We start from the raw sequence: 23,341 nt of genomic DNA, 5'->3' as shown, positions 1-23,341 counted from the left end.
CAGCAGTGAGTAGGGCAGGGATAGCTGGAAAACAAGCAGGGCAGTGGGGCCCGAGGACCGAGTTTGAGAACCACTGGCCTACACACTGGTGTTATTAGTTGTTTTATTTGAAAGGGGAACTCACGAAGTCAGGCTGTTAGGGATCTGCAAACCCTGAGACAGTGTCTGTTGATGAGATGGTTGTTGAGTGGGTACGGAGAGCTGAGGCTGCTGGGTAGCATTTTGGTTGGGAGACTGAATCACCCCATTTAGGCTACCCAGCACACCATTCATGGACAGCTGTGGACTTCCAGTCAGACTAGACATTAACCCACCGACCATCGGAAGGGTGGTATTACCAGCTTGATTCATGCTTCCCAGCCCTCCAGTAAGTGCCCTCCCCAGCCCATTTACAAACTGCTGACTAAGGGAGGCAGGGCTCTGCTGAGGGGGCGGAGTGCTCTGAAATGAAAGGGAGGAGCTACTTCTTGATGGACAGCCAGAGGGGAGCTCCTGAAAGACAGAGATTACACAAGGCGCTATATCACAAAACCCCAGAAACTGGCATCCAACTGAAGCATACACCTGAGGTGAGACACTTACAGGCAGGGATGCACATAACTAATGTTATAGGCAATTTCTTGTTATAACAGTAACCTTCATAACCTTTATACCATGGAAGCATGCATTTAGCCACGTAAAGGTTAAAATGCATGGTGATTTCATGTCATACTAGCCGAAATGCATATAAAATAAGTACAGATCTATGCTGTTATGACAAAAAATTGCCACATATATCATTTTAGACAGTAAATGTGTACTTATGAACCAGTTCAGTGCATGCCTGCTCACAATTAAATTTCAGTTTATTCCCTGTAAATCACAATTTACAAGATATGGACAAAGTAATGGGACCCCTGGCCATTACACCCATGGGAACTTTTATGACGTCCCATTCTAAATCCACAGGCATCAGTATGGAGTTGGTCCCTTCTTTGCAGCTATAACAGCTGCCACTCTTCTGGGAAGGCTTTCCATAAGATTTTGGAGTGTGTCTGATGGAAGTTTTGCCCATTCACCCAGCAGAGCATTTGTGAGGTCAGGCACTGATGATGGACATGAAGGCCTGGCTCACAATCTCTGTTCTAGTTCTAGTCTTTATGGACCTTGCTTTGTGCACTGGGGCGCAGTCATGCTGGAACAGCATGCTGGAAGCATTGAATTGTCAAACATGTCTTAGTATGCTGAAGCATTAAGAGTCGTCTTCACTGGAGCTAAGGGGCCTAGTCCAACCCCAGAAAAAAACCCTCATCCCATCCATGAAACTGCCAGACAGAAAAGCATGATTCGTCCTCTACAGAACACATTTCCTCTGCTCCAGAGTCCAGTATTGGCGTGCTTTACACCACTTCATCCAGTGGTTGCAAGTAAGGCTTGCATGCAACTCATCATGTAAACCTGATAGCATGACTCAGTGCTTAACTTTATATACCTATGGCAATGGGTCTGAATGAAACACCCAGAATTCAATAATTAAGAGGTGTGACTCAATAGTTTTGCGTATATAGTGGATTTTCACAACTGTGCACACCAAAGCTTGGTATCTTGTATCGATGTTTAGTGACTTTTTAAGTTGATTTTGAAAAAAACAGGATCAATGTTTTTGAAATTCAAGGTATTTAAGAACTTTATGATGAAAAAATGAATTCACATATAATTTTTAACCATATGACATATTACAGCTGTGTCTTCTAAAAATGTAAAGTTAATGCATTGCTAGAACATCTATTCCCATCTTTCCAGGGTTACATGCACATGGTTGCAATGCACATTTGCCCACTTTCATATTTAAAATTTCAATTGTGCAATCTGTGTAAAAGCTATGCCTCTTTTTCAGAGACTCAAGGGAAGAAAACAAAATCACATCTGTTTATGTACAAGCAGTGGTTTGGGAGACATAGCCATGTAGGGTAAATGCAAATGTGACCTCACCTCAGAATTTGTGAGCGTGTTCTCATTCATAATGCAGGTCTTTGAAGGGGGGCTCTTCTTGGAATTGAGAGCATCTGTAAAGAACAATAATCTGAGAAACAACAATCTGAGAAATTTAAAAAAACATTGTATTATAATGACAGTACTAAATAAAGTGATTAAATTTAAACATGTTAAAAGAGTGTACTATTTAATTTGCATTTTAAAATAGAAAAGGATTTCTAACTAGACATACAGAATATCCAGCAAAAGAAGCATGTTAAAAGTCCAATCCAAACAAAACAAGGTTTCAATATCTTCACAATTTTATACTGATATATTATGAAGCTCGCAGATAAATTAATCTGGTACCACTTTACACAATAGGACTCCCTTTACAATAGGGTGGTGAGTAGCTCAGTGGGCTAAGTCTCTGTGTCTGTGATCAGGAGATCACTGGCTTGAGCCTTGGTCTCGACAAAACAGTCACGCGTCTGGGGTCCTTCATCTCCAGCTCCGGGGGGGCACACAATGGTTCACACTGTGCTGTGACTCCCAAGCGATGAAGAGCAAGATGGGGTCAGCAAAAAGACAAATTCCTTTGTACCTGTACTTGTACAATGGCTGATAAAGGATTATTATTAAATGATAGTTTTTCATTAATTTAAAAAAAACTGTATTATAACTTCCTTAAATTGTTTGGTAACCTGACTATTAACCATTCACAGACCCTTTATAAGGGTAGTCTTATTGTAAAGTGGTACCATAAATTCAGAGAAAATCTTCAGAATTTCAAAAGTATGCCTACAATCTAGTTTGCTATACAGATCCATCCATCCATTGTCCACCTGCTCATCCAGTACAGGGTAGGAGCAGGTGCCTAACCGATGTTTCTCATTAGTTTTCTGTATTTTCTATTAAGATAATTCCATTTTTAAGGATAGACGATGTGAGCATTTCCAGTCTAAAATGACACACATTTAGTCCCTTTACATTTACATACACTGCCAGTCAAAAGCTTGGACACACCTTCCCATAGAAAGGTTCATATTGCTGTTTTCTACATTTTAGAATAATTATAAAGACATAAAAACTATAAAATGACATATATGGAATTAAACACTGACTAAAAAATAATAATAATTTAGTTCAGTTCTGTGGGTTGGGATGCAGAAGGTTGTCAGTTCAAATCCCAGGGTCAGCAGAATGACTCCACTATTTGGACCTTAAGCAAGGCCCTTAACCTGAATTGCCCCAGGGGCAGGCTGACCCTATTGTCTCCTCTAAGCTAGTTTCATGATATTGGCTCCTGGGATACTTTTCGAGCTCTCCTGAAGGAGGCCCCCCTTTTCCTTCATTCTCAGGTCAATCTCCTACAAAACCATTTCTTCTGTGATTACGTCAGGTGGCCAGGTCATGTGACGCAACATTCTCCTTTGTAGGCAGCTTGGTGTGTCCAAAATTTTGACTGGTACTGTACATTTCTCTAGCAGACACTTTTGTCCAAAGTGACATACAAGTGAAGCAAATAGCACATCAGTAGTTGTAGCACGTTGAAGCTGGAGGAAAACGGTACGTGATAAGGCTGACCATGAGGGGAGGACAGGAAATTGATCTGGTTGGTGGTCAAGACAGAAGAGGTGGCAGGATGTGCCTGAGGAGGGAAGGGTACGGCCAGCTCCACATTCAGAAGCTGGAGTCGCTCCTTCTTTGCAGTCAGACTGAGAATCTGATCCTGAAGTCGCTGGTTCTCTTGCTGCAGGGAGTGCAATGACTTGAGCATTTCTACAACTGAGGCATGTGGATTGGGGGAAAGGGTAAAGAAGTAAGTAAGGGGATGGCAGGAAAAGAACACAAGGAAGGGCAACATAAGAGAAAAAAAAAAACAGGCATGTTAGGTTTTCCTTTCTACTGCAATGTAACAGCACTTTTAGTCAGATATCTCCATTACTCTGCTGTGATGAGTGAGATGAGTCTCACTTACTGTTCACTCCCATCTCTCCATTGCCGTGTTTCTCCAGGAGGAGTTCGATGTGGGAGCTAGCGAGGGGCACATTTTCCGGCCGGCCTCTGGCCCCTCGGTCCACCCCCTCCCTCTGGTCAAACAGAAGAGGCAGGCTGCTCATAGGTGACCTAGGCAAATGGAGCAGATCTTACATATCTGGTAAACAGAAGTTCGCTCAGAAATGTAAGCACTGATATTAGAAACCTAAAAGTAAAATTACACAGATCAAAACGTGCTATTTATGATAAAAAGGGAAAACTGAACAAGAGGCAATAATTATCGTATGGGGCACCACAGCAACTAAGAGAGTGGTTAAAGGATACATGACATCAAGAATCAAAAACTGCTTAAGGTCTACCTCCAGTCAGCTGCTTTCTCTGTGTTGGTGATCTTTAACTACACAGGGACTTGTTGAGAAACACCTACTGCTTGTTCTGTCATACATTACAGTGAAGTACAATCACAATGAAGGCAGCTGCTGCATCAATACTGTGGCATGATGAGCAAATGTAGGATATTTAAGAATTACAAAATTATGGCCTAATGCCATTATGTGAAGAATACAATCCTTGACCAAAACAGCCAATAAAAAGGCTTCCATTCCCATTCTTGTGTACTTATTTGTAGAGTAATATATTTTTTTGTGGCCGCAGAATAAGTTCAATCAGTTAAAGAAATGTATTGCTTGAGATTTCATGGTTAGCCGCTTGCAAACAATGAATGTCATCGAAACATAAATACTAGTGTCAGAAACTAAAGTGAGGCAGCACCCCCTGGTGGCAAAAAATATCTTTGTCCACCACTTCAACTGCAATACTAACAACTCAAGCAAATTTTATTAGAATATTCATAAAACACAGTTGAAACCAAACTCATGTCCTGATTTTCCAACACGCCCCTGGGTCAACAAGAGAGGGGCTTGCATTTCACTTCTTTAAACAATCAGAGTCTTCATTGTATGACATCACCACATTAAATAAAACCAGCGTTTTCTTTTAAGTAGTAATGTACATAGATTTGTAAAGTATCCATTTTATTGTGTATGCCTTTTGTTAAGGGACATGTCATAGATATAAAACATAGAAACATGCTTACCTGCAAAAGCTCTAATGTAAGCAATGTAAGGGTGCGTCTTTATTTCATGATCATAATAATAACAACAAGCTGGGGGTTAAGGACCTTGCTCAAAGGCATATGGACATGTGGTTATTTCAGTAAGGCTGGGCTAAAACCAGCAACCTTCTGATCACAGGCACAGAGGTTTAGCCTGCTGGGCCACACACTACCCCCAGCCTGATGGGTGGAAGAGTTGAGTTTGAAAATGAGAAAATAATATGTATCAAAGTGGTGGTCCTACATTAGGGTTTCTCAGTTCTGGACTGGAGATCTACAGTACAACACAGTTTGCAGATTTGCTTGCTGAAACACATCTTAATCAGCTAATTACCAGGTTTAGAATTCATGTTTGAGTAGGGAAATCTGGAAACTGTTTTGGATTCTGGCCCTCCAGGACTGAAACTGGGGTACCCTGTCATACATCCATCCTTAATGACCCAGGGATGCACTGAACTTGGGAGAACCAGGACGTCCAAAACCAGTCAGTCAGAAGAAATAATACTTGAACTTCAGCTGTCTTTGAAGGAACAACACTGAGGAATAATCTGATGGTGTGAGACCCGAGACCAGATCCTGAGAAAGAGCTTGACTGAAAACACTGGGTCGCCTTATTACGGTGTTTTTTTTTTACTTTTTGTTTTGATCCCTTGTTACTAAAGAACTATATGTTATGTGCTTGTGAATGATTATATTCTCAGAAAGTTATAAAATATTTAAATATCTCTAAAATTTTTATTGGACCAATAATACTATAGTAAACTATAAACGAGCTTTAAGGCTATAATGACAGCAACTGAACTCCCATGCCACTGGTGACCGACACCTTAAAAAGAACATCAGAGATATAATTATAATAATTATAACATAGTTACAATATTCAACTATGCTTAGGCAAGGTATGTATTATAGCAGAGTAAACTATGTTTAAATGTCATCTATGTAATGAAGGGTGAGTTGATGCAGAAGAAGAAGAGATAAAATATTATTTTATTGTTATCAGTTCATAGCCTTGTTATTATATGTGTTTATTATTTCTCTCTTTTTGCTTCCCTTCTGTTTTATTCAAGCACATCACATTTCATTAAAGGCTGAACATAGGAGGACAAAGCTGAAATGGCCACCTTGACAGGAGAGCTTGCACTGAGCTGCATGAGTGACAGTGGGAGACAACAGTAGACAACCTTCCGTTATCAGTAAAGATGTAAAAGTGACAGACAGAGAATAAACAAGTGATAGTTACTGTGAGGAAAGGCTTTCTTGTGGAGAGCTGCCCCGACAAACAAAGTGATCTTCCAGATGTGGCTCTGAAACAAACAATAAGATTACTGACCATCATCACAGAGGATACCGTCCACTTTTGGTGGAAGGCAGAGTCAGTACTGGGTTCTGTGTATTTTGCCCAATGTCACCTGAAAATAAGCATAGGAGCCTGCCCTATGGCCCATAACTGTGACATGCTAGTTTTGATCTGTGAACAATGCACCTCGATCCAGTCTGTCACTCAAGACAAATGGGAAATTCCCAAATGAACATCATCGCAGCCAAAAGCCCTGAAACATGGGTCTGCATGCCATCCCCGCCTGTAATGCTCTCACAGAACCCTTGACTATTTGAAGATGCAAGTCAAAACAACTGAAGAGCAACTTTGTGATAAAATTATTTCCATAATATGTGAAAAGATGCGAAAGAACCAAACCAATAAAATATATCCAGTTATATAAATGAATTCTGGGCAAAACATGCACTAAAACAATCTAAAACATCTAAAAAATTACACAGATCAAAAAACATAAACAGCAATTTATTTTGCACAGATAAAAATTATAACATCGAAAACGACAGAGGGAGGAGAACAGGCTGCTGTCAAGCCACCCGGAAAGGAGCCCACTACGGGTATCATGTGCCATGTGCTGTACGTGTGCAGACAACCTGGCAGCGAGCTCTGGGTCTGGCTCAAGAGAGGCGACAATGGAGAGGCAGTCGATAGAGCGCTGCCGCACACCCGGGTCGAGCTCAGACTGTAGGAAGAACTAGGGAGTGTGTACACCTGCAGGACAAGAAGTGTAACATCAGCATTATGTAGGAATTGTCAGGAAATTTCTTCATTCCATAAATAGGTATATATACATAAATACTTAGACATGGTTGAAATGGTACTTTGGAAATGTATTCCAGGACAGTTACTAAATACCTGGTGAAAACATGTAGTGAGTAACTACAGCCAATAATCACAATATTTAAGTAACCTAAGCTTACTACACTCCATTATTTCTGGAGTTCCCCAATGTCAAATGTGCACACAAACACAAGAGAAAAGAAATGTCAATAAGAAGATTCTGAAGACAACAGAACAATATAAGATAACAATAGGAGAACAATTGGAGACACATATCAAACATGTCGCTTAGTACATGGCTTAAGAGACTCAAAACTTTGACAGACCTTTTATTGTTTAGACATATTTTATTTCATGTGTTTTTGATCATAGACTAGGCTGTTGTCACTGTTTAAGATCAAATTAATATAAAAAGAAGACATCACTGTAAGAATAGACATGAGATGACCAGCTAGTTTATCTGACCAAAAGTAGGTAGTTAACTAACTAGCTAGCTAGCTGTAGCCTTTGTCAAATGGCCTGCATAATATTTGGACTTTTTTTTTCCTTCAGATATAGCTCAGTGTCGTCTACATGCTGGTGGAAAGAAATACTTTATTTGTTAATATAGTTTGCTAACAGCAACATGTAAAGGACCCAGAAAAGATCCCTGAGCGCCCCCCCCCCCCCATGTCACCACACACCTCTCTGAAGCATAGTCACCAAAGTGCCACATATAACTCACAATCAAAAAGAGAACATAGAATCTAGCACCGAGCAAGAAAGGTCAACCTAATTTTGCAGCTGTTGTGATCGACAGTATCAAATGCAGCACTATGGCCAAGGAGTAACAAAATAGCAGGGTGGCCAGAATCATTGTAGAGTCTCAGGTCATTCAATCCTCTAAGTAGGGCCGTCTCAGTGCTATGAAGACCTTGAAAACCAAGCTGATATGTCTCATCGATGTTATTGTTATTAATGTTATAAACTAACTGTACAGGTACCGCTTTGTTAATTAGTTTGCCAAGAAAGAGGAAGTCAGAAATAGGCCTGTAATTGCTGAATACAGAGGAGACCAACCCACTTTTGTTTAATAGAGGGCAGACTTTGGTGGTTTTAAGGTGACATGGGTAAACACCTTGTTGCAGAGACAATTATATTCAGCTAATCATTACAGATACAATTAAATATGTTGTTTAAGAATTTAGTGAAGAGAGGATCTAAGGAATAGCTTGTGTTCTTCATAAGAGGCATGATTGTCATTGATGGCTCATTGATGGTAACAGCTAAAAACGTCGACATGTGACTACTGTGTTCTATGTGCTGGAGGAGAAAGTCCAGCCTCTGATAAACATAATTCATGATGTCATTTCTTGTGTCAGCAATTTTACTGCTAAAAAAGTCTGCAAATCCATTACATTTCTCAATAGGGAACAATTTAAAGAAAACCTTTGGGGAGGGTTAATAGTTAATGTGTCAATAGTGGAAAAAATTTTGGGGCATTTATATGGGCAGTGAGGAGACCTGATAAATAAATACTCCTAGCCTGCTTCAGGTCTTCGAGAAGTATTTTTAAGTGATGCTTGTAGGAAATATAGTGTACTGGAAGCTTAGTTTTACCTCCATAAGTGCGTTTATCACTAAGATCGATTTTGTAGTCATATCATCAGATCTATAACACTATGTGTTAGACACTCAGGTTAAGAGAGGAGCTGAGCTGGATTAGATGATGGGGGAGAATGCCAGATAGACCTGGCAGACCCAAGCACATGGCGTGTGCTGGGAGAGTCTGGCCGCATCCTCTGTCCAAAAGATTCAAAAGTCGCACCTCCAGCAGCAATTCTCTTGCATCCTGAGGAAGGCTGGAGACAATAAGCCTGACTGTGCCATGTTCCGTGCCTTCGTTGCTGGGACACTGTGAAAGACTGTGGCCATAAGGTTGTTAATGCCTTTCACAGAGGCAACGCCTACACCTGGGGGTGGACACCAGCGGTAAAGCAAGCTGTCAGGCTGAAGGTCTTCCAAGTTTAGTTAGCCTGTGAGACTCCAAAGGCAGCTGACAGGTACCGGCCAGCCAAGAGGAGTGTGACGTTTGTAGTTGTGGAAGCAAAAACTCGAGTTTGGAAGGTGTTTGGTGAGGCCATGGGGGTTTTGGGAGGTGTTTGGTGAGGCTATGGGGGGTTTGGGAGGTGTTTGGTGAGGCCATGGGGCGTTTGGGAGGTGTTTGGTGAGGCCATGGGGGGTTTGGGAGGTGTTTGGTGAGGCTATGGGGAAAATGACTCTCAGTTGGGATCATACCATCAGGCAACTAAGGAGGAGGAAGACGCAGCCGGTAGCCACTAATTTCCAAGGGGGCGGGACTGTTATTCTCAGTGAAAAATGAGCATAAATAACAAGATGACGAAGATGAAGAATGATTATTTATACTAGTAAGAATTGTATAGATAAATTGAATTCATATTCTTACTGGTAAAAATGGCATTTTTATTAGTAAGAACGTTATTTTTACTAGTTAGAATTAAGTTAAGCCTTATAATAATAAACGGCAATTTGGCTTGTCACAGTGCAGTATTTTGAGAGAAGACATGCAGCTACGTAAATATGAGCTCTAATATACGCTTGTTTGTTTGTTATTTCATAAATATTTTTGCAGCAATTTTAACATTTGGTCCCAAGCAGACAACAGCCTCTTAACAGCAATATAAAAACAAAAAGTTGTACAGAAGTTTGTTTTTAATTCTGAATATAAAAATCTCAGATCTCAAAAATCAAATGATCGATTCATTTCCTGGAAAAGTTTCAGAAAAATGTCTGAGGATCTCAAAGAGACTTAAATTTCCCCACAATCATCCATCCTAACTTGCAGACATACAAAAACACAAACTTTTATTACCTGTGTGTTGGTCACAGAGGAAGATGTATAGGGGAGCGTAGAGGTATGGGAAGACAGCAGTCCTGAGGCTATTGTGGTACTACACATACCCCCACCCAAAGAGACAGGGTCCTTGTTACTTGAGTAGACACCTGAATAACGAAAGCAGAGGTCCGTATCATACAATATACTGTATACATACAATATGAAGAATTTGATAACTTACCCAAAGTTATACAGTATTTTCTGTCCTTGAGTGTAATTATGGGCCAGTTTCTCTGTCAACACACAGCTTCTGACAGTAAAACTGAACATTTCCAAATCAAATAAAACGCAAAGCAAAATGATATTATCATGTCCTTATTGTGCTGATGGTGTAAATAACTGTAAACATACCATATCACTGAGCAGTGATATGGATAGCATTTGGAGTTCAGTAGAAAGAAAATAGTTCCTACATAAAATTGCTCACTACAGGGACTGTGGATTATCTCAAGTAGCTGGGTCATGATTTCTAAGTGGGATTACTGTTGAATTTTTCGAATGCATTTTTGGTGCTTTAATCACCAGAGAAAGAATGCCATTTAGCCCCATTATATTCCAGAGATGGCATTTCTACAGCCGATTTCTCCAAAACTAGGCAACTCTCATCACAAAAGTACATACGGACAAATAATGCTACATGATATCTGAAAAATATGTTTTTTTTTCTGGGATGAACTGTCCCTTTAAGCAATCCATGGATACAGGCCTCTGAACATCAAACGGGCACCAGCTGAGAGGGAGAACACATTTAGATATCTCAGAGTCTGTATCGCCGATGACCTCACCCAGCTCAATTATGTTCAAATAAGCCAGGCATCAGTTGTACCATCTTAGACAGATGGGGAGGTTCAAGGTCTCACCATCCATTCTTAAACCCATCTACTCTGAAGCTTTAGAGAGCATCCGCACCATGGGAATCACAGCCTAGTTTGGCAATTACTCTGCCCAGGACTGCAAATCTCGACAGTAGGTGAATCATTCAGCTGAATGCATCACCAAGGCTGATCTGCCTTCCCAGCAGGACATTTACCTCAGACGACGCAGAAGCAGAGCAGCTCAAATCAGTAGGGACACATCACACTCTAACAAGTACCTCTTTACCAGGCTAAAGTCTGGTAAGCGCTTTTACTGTCTCTCACTGAGAGATGAGAGGCTCTGAAGGAGCTGCTGCCCTCAAGCCATCAAATTACTTAATCAACAGTTACAATTCATCACTCTTTCCTTATCTGTGTATATCACATTTTATTTGAACTGTGTTACTTATCTCTGGTATTTTTCGGTATAACTTTTTGTTCCTTATTTATTACATATTTATTGCCTTGTTACTCCTTACAGTATGTCTTACTGCTCTCACTATTTTTATTATTATTATTTATTTAAATTTTATTTTATTTCACTGACTGTATACCTTGCATGTGACAAATTAAGGCCTTCATTCCAACCAGTCCGTGTGGTTGTATGCTGTACATACATGTTAGTTTAACAAGAAATCTATTTTTGATTAGAGATGCACAACACTTCGATTAACATATCAGTATTGGCAGATAGTTCATTAGAAATCAAGGTATTGCATCAACCTGATGTCAGCCAATATTTGAACTTTTTGAAAAGTTACTAGCACCAGAGCTAAAGACACAACTTCTGAAATAATTGAGTTGATTGTATTAGACCAACAGCTATTTCCTGTAGTGGCGAGGGACTAGACGAGGGATTCTGACAGCTCCTAAGAGGTCTGAAAGTACCAGCCTACGAAATGTACCTGGCCTGCAGGTCGATTTTGCACAGAATGAAGACCAATGTGACATCATTCCGCTAATCTGCGCAGGCGAGCTTGGTCAAGTTTCACGTAGCACAAATGGCTCAGAGATTAGCCACTTATCAGTATCGGTGAAATTATAAAAAAATATATTGGTATGGGTTGGCGCCAGCGCTTGAATTGTGAAAAAACAGGTGTTGGTACTCACCTTGTTATTCACTACCGGTAGATTATGAGAGGTGCCAGTAGGCAAGAAATGTTCCTGGTACTCTGAAGAGAAAAACAAAGAGGTACCGGTACTATGTACCGGTAAGTACTGGCCCACTTGAAGCACTGATCAGCATGGCACTATTTTTAATATAACACTCATGCCACGTTTCATAAACGTGACTTAAGAATGGCTTCGCTGTACAGTGCTACCTCAGCAGGCCTGCCATCCACATAAGCAGCTGCTTGGTGAATTTGTGCAAGAAGTGTGAACGTCCAGGAATGCAGATGGACCAGCACTGTCGTGTGCACTGTGGTGCATTTGCATCTGCAGAAATTTGCATTAGCCCAGGAGGAGAAGGCTGAACGTAACAGCATCAGAGAACATCATATGGAAATAAACTCTACTCCTATGTTCTTAAAATCACAGAGCTTGCCAATGTTGAGGTAATATACTAATTTCACTGATGACATCACCCATGACCGAAAAAGCAGAAAGATGTTAAAAACACGGCGTCTCGACAACATCCAGCACTTTCTATATCTCAAGCTTAATCCAACACAACTGCCTTGATTGTGATCATTGTGCAGCTCCTTGGCTACATTAGGGTCTCCCCTCAATGTTAGGTGTGACATTAGGTTGAGCATAAAGTATATAACTGGATAAAAGAGAAGCCTGACGCTTTCTAGCGATAATTTGAATTTCCTCTCAGCATTACGTTTCTATTAAATAAGATGATGATGGAATAAAAACGAATGTTTTGGTTTCGTTTACAATGGTTTGTTTTCCTGGTTTTTTTTGCTATATGGGGGTAACAAATGTTAAACGTAGGTGATCTAACTTAATGCAAAACCCTAAAACATGTTATATATATTTAAAAGAAATACTTTATAGGGTGCGTTCATATGTTCTCATGTGCTGAGGCGTTTTCTCATTTATTATGAGATAAAAGTTATTTTATAGGATAACCTAACCACAAATACTCAGTGCAACGCTTCCCTGCTCCTTCTCATCTTTGAACCGTTCTTTTTCTTCTCTCTAGCACAATCCTTGTCATACTATATTGGCAATGAGATTTACTAGATTTCATGCATTAATGGTAGATGAACAAGAGTGGAAATTATTTTGGCTCGATTCACCACTTAAGCACATGGTGCATGTAACCAATGAGTATTTTACTGAAAGCACCAATTTGCATTATCATTACTCATTTCCATTCTTCTGGTCTATTTATTACAGACACTGACACTTGTAACATGTAAATAATAAATCGCTTATTTCCCGAGCTCTCTTGGATGATATATTAAACAACCTATAATTTTGGTGGTTATGAAGGATATTGCCAAAACAGCACAGAGAACAGTATTTAGCCTCTCCCCTACAGAGAGACACTATCTGGTACTTTATAATCACAAACCCAACAGTAGAATCCTAACATTATAAAGATCATCTGCTCTTTTGCCCCAAAACAACATCCAAAGATTTGTTTCAGCCACATACGTATTGGCTTTAAAGAAATTATGTTGTACAGATACTCAGTGTTTGTAGATTGCATAAGACTGATGTTGACCTTGATGCCTTCAAATGCTCATACACTAAACAGCTGGACTCACCAGAACTGAGCAGAGAGCTGCTGCTGCCTATGGAGAAGGAGTTCTGGGTGGAGACTGGTATGGAAGCTGGATAGCTGGTGCAGGGAAGGGCAGGCGGCACTGGGTATGCAGTTCCAGGCAGAGACTGGCTGATGTGGTGCTCCTTCCCTTCACGTCCTTCTCGATTCCTGCTGCCCTTCGGCCTCCCAGGCCCATGCCGGCTCTTCTTGTTCATGCCATGACGCCTCTCACTGACTGGGGGCATTGTCTGTTCCTCGAGAATATCTGGTTCCTCTATGATTGCAGAAGGGGTCTGGTGCACCTTGCTGTTCGGTTTGCTTGGCCTGTACTCCCCAGGGGACACCTTACGCACCTTGGCACCCCCACTAAGCCCCCCTGTGGAAGTAATACGCATGATGGAGCCAAACGTAGAAATTGTGACTTTGGGCTCAAAAGAGCTACCTTTACTCTCCACCCGGTTGTAACTTGGTGAGTTATGAGGACCATCACTCATGGTAAGAACTGGGGGCAATAAAGACGGCTTAGCATATTTTTCCTCCTCTACATCTTCCTCTTCTTCTTCCTCCTCCTCCTCCTCCACTTCCCATGGCCCTCCATTTCCCTCATTGGTCTCTTCAGTCGCTTGCTCTTCTCCTTGCTCTCGTTCCCATTCCAGACGGGATGAAGAAGAGTATTGTAGAAAATCTTGAGTTGAAGAAAGAGAACCACCACCTGGTAAAAAAAAAAAAAAGATTATAAAACCAAGGACAGCTGCACAGCAAACACTGTCATGCAAAGTCAACACACGATGTAAGAAGTACAGTTACAGTATACAAATACAATTATTGCAAAAGCCAAGCATAGCAGAAAGGTATTTGTGTTTACCTGTGTTAAATGGGCTGGAAGAACATGAAGACGAACAGCTCTTGGGTCCACTCCCTGTTCCCTTTTTGCTCCGGTGCAGACTGTGGTTCCCCAATCTCTTGGTTTTCCCCACCGTCTCCTTATTACCATGATGGCTAGAGGACAACTAAATAAACAAAGAAGTATTGAAATGGATTACCAGGTCTAGTACATGTGATATTAATATTGTGCAGAGCAGACATGATCTGGAGTACACTTACATGCTTACTCATGTTTCTGATCAAATTGTTTTTAAAACGAGACAATATGTTTAAAGTTTAATGTTTAAACCTGTTGGATTTAAGGTAGTCTGGGCTAAACAGGCTGTATCTTCAGCTCAGACTACCTTAAATCTGACAAGTTATCCATCTAAAGCAAGAAATCCTGCTTTGTTTAATACCCTTCAGTAGAACACATAATACATACATCTATCACTGAGTTTCTTTAGCAGAAAGCACTGTATATAGTAAAGTTGTTTTAAAGATTTTTCAGATCCGTTAAACATTATTTTGAAATAAAACACAAAAAAACAGAAAACACATTTGAGCTTTATATACCAGAAGAAGGGGGATTTAAGCTACAATTGCATCCTTCCAAATAATGCACAAAATCTCCTCACTGATTTGCTTTTCTGTCTCAACTGTTTTCAAACATGCATACATATTTACAGACATGTAAAAATGTAAGATGTAGGGGATCACAGGATTCAGCCCCAATTTTTAGAATGAATACCAGCATTGTTTCCCTGCTACTTGCCCCACTTTGAATAAAATTTAAATTCCCAAATTCCCCAAATGTGATCTATGCAAACCCACACACACACACACACACACACACACACACGCACACACATATTCATAACTTTGTGGGGACCTTATATTCATTTCTGTGGGAAAAACTCTAATCTCAACAATGACAACCTAATCCCCGACCCAGCCCTAACCTTATCCAAAAATAATGAAACAAAATAGAAGACTTTTGGTATTTTTAGTTTTTTGATTGCAGTCACTAATTTTTAAATCATCAACCAAAGCTCAGAATTTACAATTTACATCAGTACCCTTACCTATGGCCTTGAGCTATAGGTAGGGCCCTATGATTTCCACGATGTGGAAAATCTGACCAGAAGCAGAGAATTGAGGTAGGAAAATGGCATTTACCTATAAACATGACCTCGTGGATAAAGTGTTAACATTTTAAACCCATACATTTTTTCACATTTCACAATTGTCTAGATAGTATAATATATACTTACAGTAGACATAGCCTGAGACTTTTCAACAGGAAGGACTCATAATCAAATCAGGTCAAATGAGTGCAAGGATGTTGCCTAGTAACCATAATGCCTATTTCCACCGCAGGAACTCGGGGCACTTCCCAGGTACAGGAACAACCCCCCCTTTCTGCCTTTTGTGTTTCCATTGTGTTGTAAGAACCAGTGATGCGCAGTTCCATTCACAAGCGACCTGAACTCACCCAGTGATTTTATTCAGCCTGACCGCATCTCAAACTACTGACATGAATAAAGACAGAATGATGCCGATCTGATACCCCACCCACTTTATATGCGTAAAATGTATATGCTTAAATTTGTATGCTTATATTTTATTGTCACTAACACACCCACGAATTTTGTTTGAGGTGTGAGCACGGATGCCTATGGGTACTGCTTTTTTCAGAAACACCGGACTCACGTATCAGACGTTCACGTATTTAGCGACAGCTCTGACCACAGTATTTACACTATGTCGAATGTGTCAGCATTTATAAAAAAGCTTTATTGATATTTTGCAGTTGTTTGTGTTTGAAGTTAACCTTTTTAATGTAAAGACTGGTAAAAAATGAAAAATCAACAGATCAAAATAATAATAAAAAAATAAAATAAATAAAATGGAATTTGAGCAAAAACAAAACGTTTTTTCATAGGGCCCTATGTAAGTAATGACCAAACTAAGATATGAGAGCAAACAGCTGTAATGAGACTTATCTACAATGTCAATGGACTCAGTCTGAGTGACAGGATAATGAGTTTAGCATTCTGGAGGAATCTCAAAATTGCCCCCTTCGCTGGCTCCAAGCAAACTATTTCAGGCATATCATTTTGAAAACGGATGGATTAATAGATAGGTAATCTTGTATCCCAGACAAACATTAATGATGATTCTTATTCATTTTTCCATCGGTTATCCACCATGTATTTAACTTGGGGAAATGGTTTGTCTTAGCAGAGTTTGGAAAATCATTTTTAGTGTTTATTATGAAAATATGCTGTTCAAAAACAAAAATGGAGGCCAGTTTTCTGAAAAATAATATTTGATGTCATTGATGCGCAGTGATTAAGATATTAAACTAACAATGGTTATAGTGGGAGTTATAGAATTCTGAATGTTAATATCGGAAAGGAATTCTACATAATGGAGTTAATATGTAGTTGCGAATTCAGAGTAGCCATTCTGCACACAAATATTACACTGAGCTGTTTTTTGTGTACGTATGGTCATCCTGTTAGGTTTATCCAGTCTGGACATTCACCAGTAACCTCTCCCAGATGTTTCTGACAACAGACCGGATGAGTTTTTCACACTTTTCTCTAGACCAGGGGCGGGCAATCTTATCCACAAAGGGCCAGTGTGTATGCAGGTTTCTGGGATAATCTTTAGGTCAGCTGTTCGAACCCAGGTGTGAGGACTTTAGTCAATCAGCCCTCGAATTAGTAATCTAATTAGGGAGTTGCGCTGAAAACCCACATACACACCAGCCCTTTGCAGATAATATTGCCCAACCCTGGTCTAGCTTCGATAACCACTAATCCACAACTCCAAAGTTTAACCTGATAACACTGAACCGTTAAACCACTAAAATTAATTTAGCAGAAGCTAGCTTTAAGCACTAACTGCTAACTATTATTGTATGAATTTAGCTTTGGTTTGGTGTTGGGCTCTGAAACCCTTAAAAAGGTACCGCAAGAATTGAAATTCTAATCTGTTTAGCAATTTAGTTTCACAGGGCTGACATCAGGGGCACTGTTAGCCCTAAAATGTTTTTTAGCAATAATATATTGGCTTAAGTCATGAATAGATTGCCATCAGCCCCCCTATCCATTCTTCTCTAATGACACCCCTGGCTGAAGTGATTACCTGGGGGTATTTAGTACTTACCCAACTGGGGATTGGATTCTGTGGAACCTCTGGAATAAATTTTCTTTCAGTGACATTCCGTTTGTGAAGTAAAACCATTTTTGTTGAAGTGCTAGTCTGCGATTGGTTCATGCTCACTTTGCGCTATCGGTGAAGCCACTTGGTGACTACAAACATGGCGCCATTTACCCAGAACAAGGAAGGAGGGTCTCAGCTCTTTATTAACTATATGAATAATCAGAGGCTGAAGCAGGATTTCTTGCTTAACTGCATAACTTGTGATACTTAAGGTATTTATTTAATGTAGTCTGGGCTACTTCAAAGTCCAATTAAAATAAAGTCCATTTAAACTAGGGTACCTAAAATCCGACAAGTTATACAGCTAAGCAAGCAATCCAGCTTTGTGATACAGGACCCAGTGCTCTACTTAGATCAGGATACATGGACTTTATCTTTAGCCCAGACTACATTAAATAAAACAAGTTATCAACCAATCACATCTTGTGTTTACACATATTCAGCCTACAACATGCCAGACAGACTGTCACAGACCGGAACAAATATGTGTGATTTTAGGATTTACAAATGTTTTTGACCCTTTAAACTTTAATCACTTTACCTGCAAAAAAAATATTAGTGAATTTACAGTTAGTGCAACAAAATTTTGTGAACACTTATTGGTCTGCTAGCAGTTTTCAAAGTTAGCAGAAAAAAATCTCCAGTTAGCAGAGCCCTGCCCACTTCTCTAATGAATTAAAAAAATGTTGCAGGCTGTATATAAACCATTTAACATATGAATTCATTCTGTCTCACATGCTTATTTAAAATAAAGGTTTGAGTTCCTGAGTTTTTGTGTGACACACGAAAGTGACCATGAATTGCTTACAGTTCCAGTGCAAGACAGCCCAGGTTTGTGAAATGTGGTGGGGAAAGACCCTTTATATATAATCATGTAGAGATAGAGATCTAAATCATTTCATATATTACCATGAACAAAGCAATAGAGTCTAAATACATATTTTATAATTACCTATTCTATACTACAAAACAGTATTCCATTTTGACTCCTGTCACAGACAGCAGTATTTATTATGTAAGTTATGAAATGTTGGAATTCTTTTACGAATTATAACTCTGTGAATTATTATTTCATAAGATTTGTTTTGGTTGGGATGGCAAAGAGATCCACATAACACAGGGATGGGAGAATGGAACAAGGATTTTATTGGGGTTTTGGGAGTTGAACACACTGTGACAGAGAAAGGCAAGACAAAGGACCGAAATACTGGCTTTAGGAAAAGGGGGATAGAGGCAGGGAAAGCAATTGGAGTATCGGGGCTGCAGACTGGGGAGGCCATTGAAACAGGAGCATGTCGGTACACCTGCGGCATCCACCACAGGCGATACCTTACACATCTGTTTGTTTGAAAGCACTCTGGATGGAAAAGGATGCCAGTGACCAAACTTTCAACATTCTTTGCAGAAACAGAACTTTAGCTTAAATCTTCCTTCTAATCCTGTGTAAATGTTAAATGTGTTCTTACTTATTTAACAAATTCTCTTATCCAAGCAACGTTCAGCTAAAAAAAGCAGGATCAGACAGCACCTGGAGCAGTCAGGCTTAAGGACCTTGCGCAAGGGCCTAACAGTGACATCACTCTGCTCTACACAAGATCTGACCCTTCAGACTTCTGATCACGGGCACCAAGACCTAACCGACTGGGCCACACACCATCCCCAGGGTGTAGGTATTAGCTCATTAAAGGGATATAAACAACATTAAAACTTAAATTTCATCATATCTCATTTCAAAACAATGCTTAACAAACCAGAAAATTGGTAAAAAATAACATTGCTATATACTGCATAACATCCAGTGGTTTTTGCTAATGAAAATCCGCGTGTGTGTATGTATCCCATGAATCTATCGTCTTGCCTCAGCAAAATACTTCTGGGGCACTTTTAATTACACTTCTAAGCAGACTTACCATGAACTTTGTCACATGTACCAATACTTTGTCCCATAAAATCCTACATTGGGTGAGATTAGATAATGGGCCACTATGCTGGTAACTCTAAATATGGTTATGACCAGTTCTCAAGTTCTTTCATTCAGAAAAGATCAAACAATCTCCTAAATGAAGAAAGCTCTCTACAATTAATTTGTTCATCTATAATATCCACCCACCTACCATACCACTCATCCATTACATGTCTGAATGACCCTACAAATTAGTCCAAGAAAAACAAAGCAGAATGCAGGAGATGCCACTCCATCACAGGGCACAAAACAGAGGACACTCTCGATAGGAAACCAGGCCATCACAGGCCACAAGGTAGGGGACTCTCTGGATGGGACATCAGTCCATCACAGGCCACAAGGTAGGGGACTCTCTGGATGGGACATCAGTCCATCACAGAGCACATGCACTATCACACATGCAATCACATACTATGTGCAATTTAGAGACACTATATCAAGTGAATGTTTTTGGAATGTGAAAGAAAACCAGAATACTCAGAAGAAAGCTCTATAAATGGGGGAAGATACAAATTCCACATGGGGGCAGGGATCGAACCCAACATCTACAATGCTACCCAAGACCCATCGTACTACACAATAATGAGCTAGGGCACCGTTTAGCAACTTAATAAATCTAAAAGTACTGGCAAATCATTCATCAACAAGAGGGAGAGCTGGACTGTGAAGGGACACAGCAGGGGGAAAGAGACCAGGGTGAAAAGGTGGAGATGGAGCATGACAGCATGGACCATGGGCAGGAACTGACCTTGCCTGTAGAGCTAGACAAGGAGGAGTTCAAGCTGCTTGGAGGCGGCCTCTTGTGACGCTCCTTCTGTCTCAGTTTCTCCTTGTGGCTCTAAAAGACATATACTGTTTGGTGTAACATGATGCATTCGGGTAGCCGCATGTCATATACAAGATATATCCTATAGTATTGATCACAGGCAAAGTAATTTGAGTTCCATTTTTTACAATTAGTTTTTATTTTAATACTATTTTTTAAATTTTGTTTCCTTTTTTGGTTTAGTTTCTTTTTAGGTAATGAGCAAAGAAAGGTGCAGTTTTGACACTTGATCTAGTTAGTGTGATATCACAAAAAATTTGAAGAGTCTTTTTCAGACTTTGCAGACACACTGCATGGGTGAACTGAATAAATTTTGAGACAAATCGAACCAACCTGAAGCAATGCCACTTAGTCACAACAAAGGGAAGGGTGACTGCAGAAGACCCTTGACGTTCTGAACATGATGACTCATGAAGTATTTCATAAATCTTGTTACCAAATCACAAAAAACATTATATGGATGAAGATCTACTAGATGTACTAGATATCAATATAAATAGCACCAAAATTGAAGCAGAAGTGCTAGGTGGCTGCAAAGGAAGGAAATGGCGACTGCAGAATACACTTAACCTGGTGAATACAGTAGCTCTAAAAGTATTCGATGGATCTTTTTCAAACCTCCCAGCAACTTTAGATAGGTGATGATCTGGGGCCTATTTCACTTTGAGACAAATCACTCCAAAACAGAAGCATCATTTGGTGGCACGTGAAATGACTGCTCCACCCACAGATCTGGTGAACCTGAATTCATCGAGACACACAAAGTTTAGCTTTTAATAAAAATGGTTTTATAACTGGAGTGGTGGGGACAGTGTGTATTCTGCCACTTCTGTAGCCATAACCTTGGTTTTTATATGTCACATTTATATGAATTTTCATTTCTTTTCATTATGTTCTTTAACTTTCACTATCTGTCTATATATCTGCTGTGGCATCATCAGACTATCAGAAGTTGCTGATGTTTCTTCCAGTTTATTCTTGAGTCTACTGTTGTCCTCTTCAAGTCCATCTTAATTAATCAGTTCTGGGTACAACTTACATAGATAATATGCAGTTGTTCTGATGTTTCTCCATATTTAACTCTGACTGTGACTTCTTTGTGTGTTGCAAAGTTTCATAAGGACAATAGCATGGGGTATACCCATTCTCACAAAAAAAATCCACAAATTGACATTCAACAAAATGGAAGACTTTGTTGTAATTAATAAAAACAAACAGTACCTCTGCCTGATATTACCTAGTGTTTTTTAATCCATCATATGTCATCAATGAAGTCAACCTAATAAGTTAGGGAACTTTAATATTCAGCAACAAATCATATTACAATAAAACTTTAAATCATCACAGTCTTAAGTGATAAGTGAGTAAAGTGGCTGGAAAAATGACACAAACAAGACAATATATACTCAAGGAACAAGTCTGCAAACAGCAGCATTCAACATGGCACCACAGCCCGGCACCATCTTAGATTAGTGTGTGGCTGTCTTCTACAATCCTCTCCATTGTCAGAGTTTACATGGCTGATGAATGAGATTAAGGATTAAATGCTGAAATGAAAGGAAAGGGGTTCCTCTGTCAGCTTCCTGGCCTATCCTCTGTTACTCAAACACAACTGCAATTCTCCATTTTACCTGCATAATCTTTCCCCACCAATTACAGATGCAGCCACCTCAATTTTCCCTTCCAAGCCGGCTGCCTGCCGGTTGCCAGCCAACTGCCAGCCGGTTGCCTGCCGGCTGCCAGCCAAAGGGAGTAACCCCCCTCCTTCTGGGGGTGTGCCTAAATTCTCGTCTAAACCCGCCCATTTATTCACTTGCAGGGTGTTACCATGAGATGGCACTTTCTTTACAAAAACACATTTTAGTTGTGGTCACAAGTATACATACACAAGTACAACAGGTATCAGCCAGAATCTTTTGGTAGGCATTAGCAAGCCTCTGGCATAATTCTGGCTGAATATTTGACCACTCTTATTTGCAAAATTTCTAGTTCATTTAAACTAGTTGGGTTCCTGGCACGGATCTGGCTTTTCAGCATAACCCACAACTGTTTTGAAGCTTGGCATCCTGATCAGGAGTGCCAATTTACATAAAAACATAACAACATAAGAAATTTACAAACAAGAAGAGGCCATTCAGCCCATCAAGCTCGATTGAGGAGAACTTAACTAATAGCTCAGCAACTAATAGCTAACTAATTTGTTGTTCTAATATTCATTTATTGTTTAACTGTAGGTAGTTACCTGTATTTCATTGTGCATGCTTTAATGTGCATGTTTTAAAATGTTATATATATATTACTCATTTTTTTATACCTAGATATTTATATTTCATCCATTTCTCATTTGCACTATGTCCAACATTTTCTGTGACATAACAGTAAGAACAGTAACAAAAACACTAATTGCATTTACGGAGCCCTGAAGGGTACGATTTTGTGGTACGATCTGGACACAATTTAATGGATCCACAAAATACAAAATAGAGCGCACTCAATCCCTAAAATGTGCACTCAATTTGCTATATCGAACTCTTAATCTAAAAAATACAAAATTCATTAATTGAATTCATTGTAAATTCTTTCTCATATCCAGATTACCTTGCTCGGCCATGGAAAATTAGGTTCATGTGTTATACAATAAAAGTAGAAAGAAAAAAAAAAACGTACATTTAAATTTTTTTTGTGCTGGCCTGTCCATTGGAGGGCACACATTCACACCAAAACTAAATGGAGAACTCAGAGGAAACAAATGACAATGGAAAACATGCAGATTTCATACATGGTCAAGGATAGGG

General features: G+C 39.7%; 1 protein-coding gene across 7 annotated transcripts in view; it reads right to left on the bottom strand.

Annotated features, from left to right (window-relative positions):
- LOC125715406 (protein AF-17-like) overlaps positions 1-23,341 on the bottom strand; it is a 73,950-nt gene that overhangs the window by 10,875 nt on the left and 39,734 nt on the right. For 6 of the 7 annotated variants that reach the window (XM_048986842.1, XM_048986846.1, XM_048986845.1 and 3 more), the window contains 10 exons: positions 20,469-20,558; positions 14,525-14,669; positions 13,661-14,371; positions 10,060-10,190; positions 7,001-7,118; positions 6,312-6,375; positions 3,935-4,083; positions 3,541-3,741; positions 1,972-2,045; positions 125-492 (listed from right to left, as the gene is read on the bottom strand). In XM_048986842.1, the coding sequence (XP_048842799.1) occupies positions 125-492; positions 1,972-2,045; positions 3,541-3,741; positions 3,935-4,083; positions 6,312-6,375; positions 7,001-7,118; positions 10,060-10,190; positions 13,661-14,371; positions 14,525-14,669; positions 20,469-20,558 (2,051 nt within the window). The remainder of the gene's footprint in view (positions 1-124; positions 493-1,971; positions 2,046-3,540; positions 3,742-3,934; positions 4,084-6,311; positions 6,376-7,000; positions 7,119-10,059; positions 10,191-13,660; positions 14,372-14,524; positions 14,670-20,468; positions 20,559-23,341) is intronic. The other variant, XM_048986844.1, reaches the window with a different exon arrangement.

Source organism: Brienomyrus brachyistius, chromosome 20, assembly GCF_023856365.1.
Source record: "Brienomyrus brachyistius isolate T26 chromosome 20, BBRACH_0.4, whole genome shotgun sequence".
Taxonomy (NCBI): domain Eukaryota; kingdom Metazoa; phylum Chordata; class Actinopteri; order Osteoglossiformes; family Mormyridae; genus Brienomyrus; species Brienomyrus brachyistius.
Note: the sequence above shows the minus strand (reverse complement) of the source record. Positions and strands in the feature narration are given on the sequence as shown.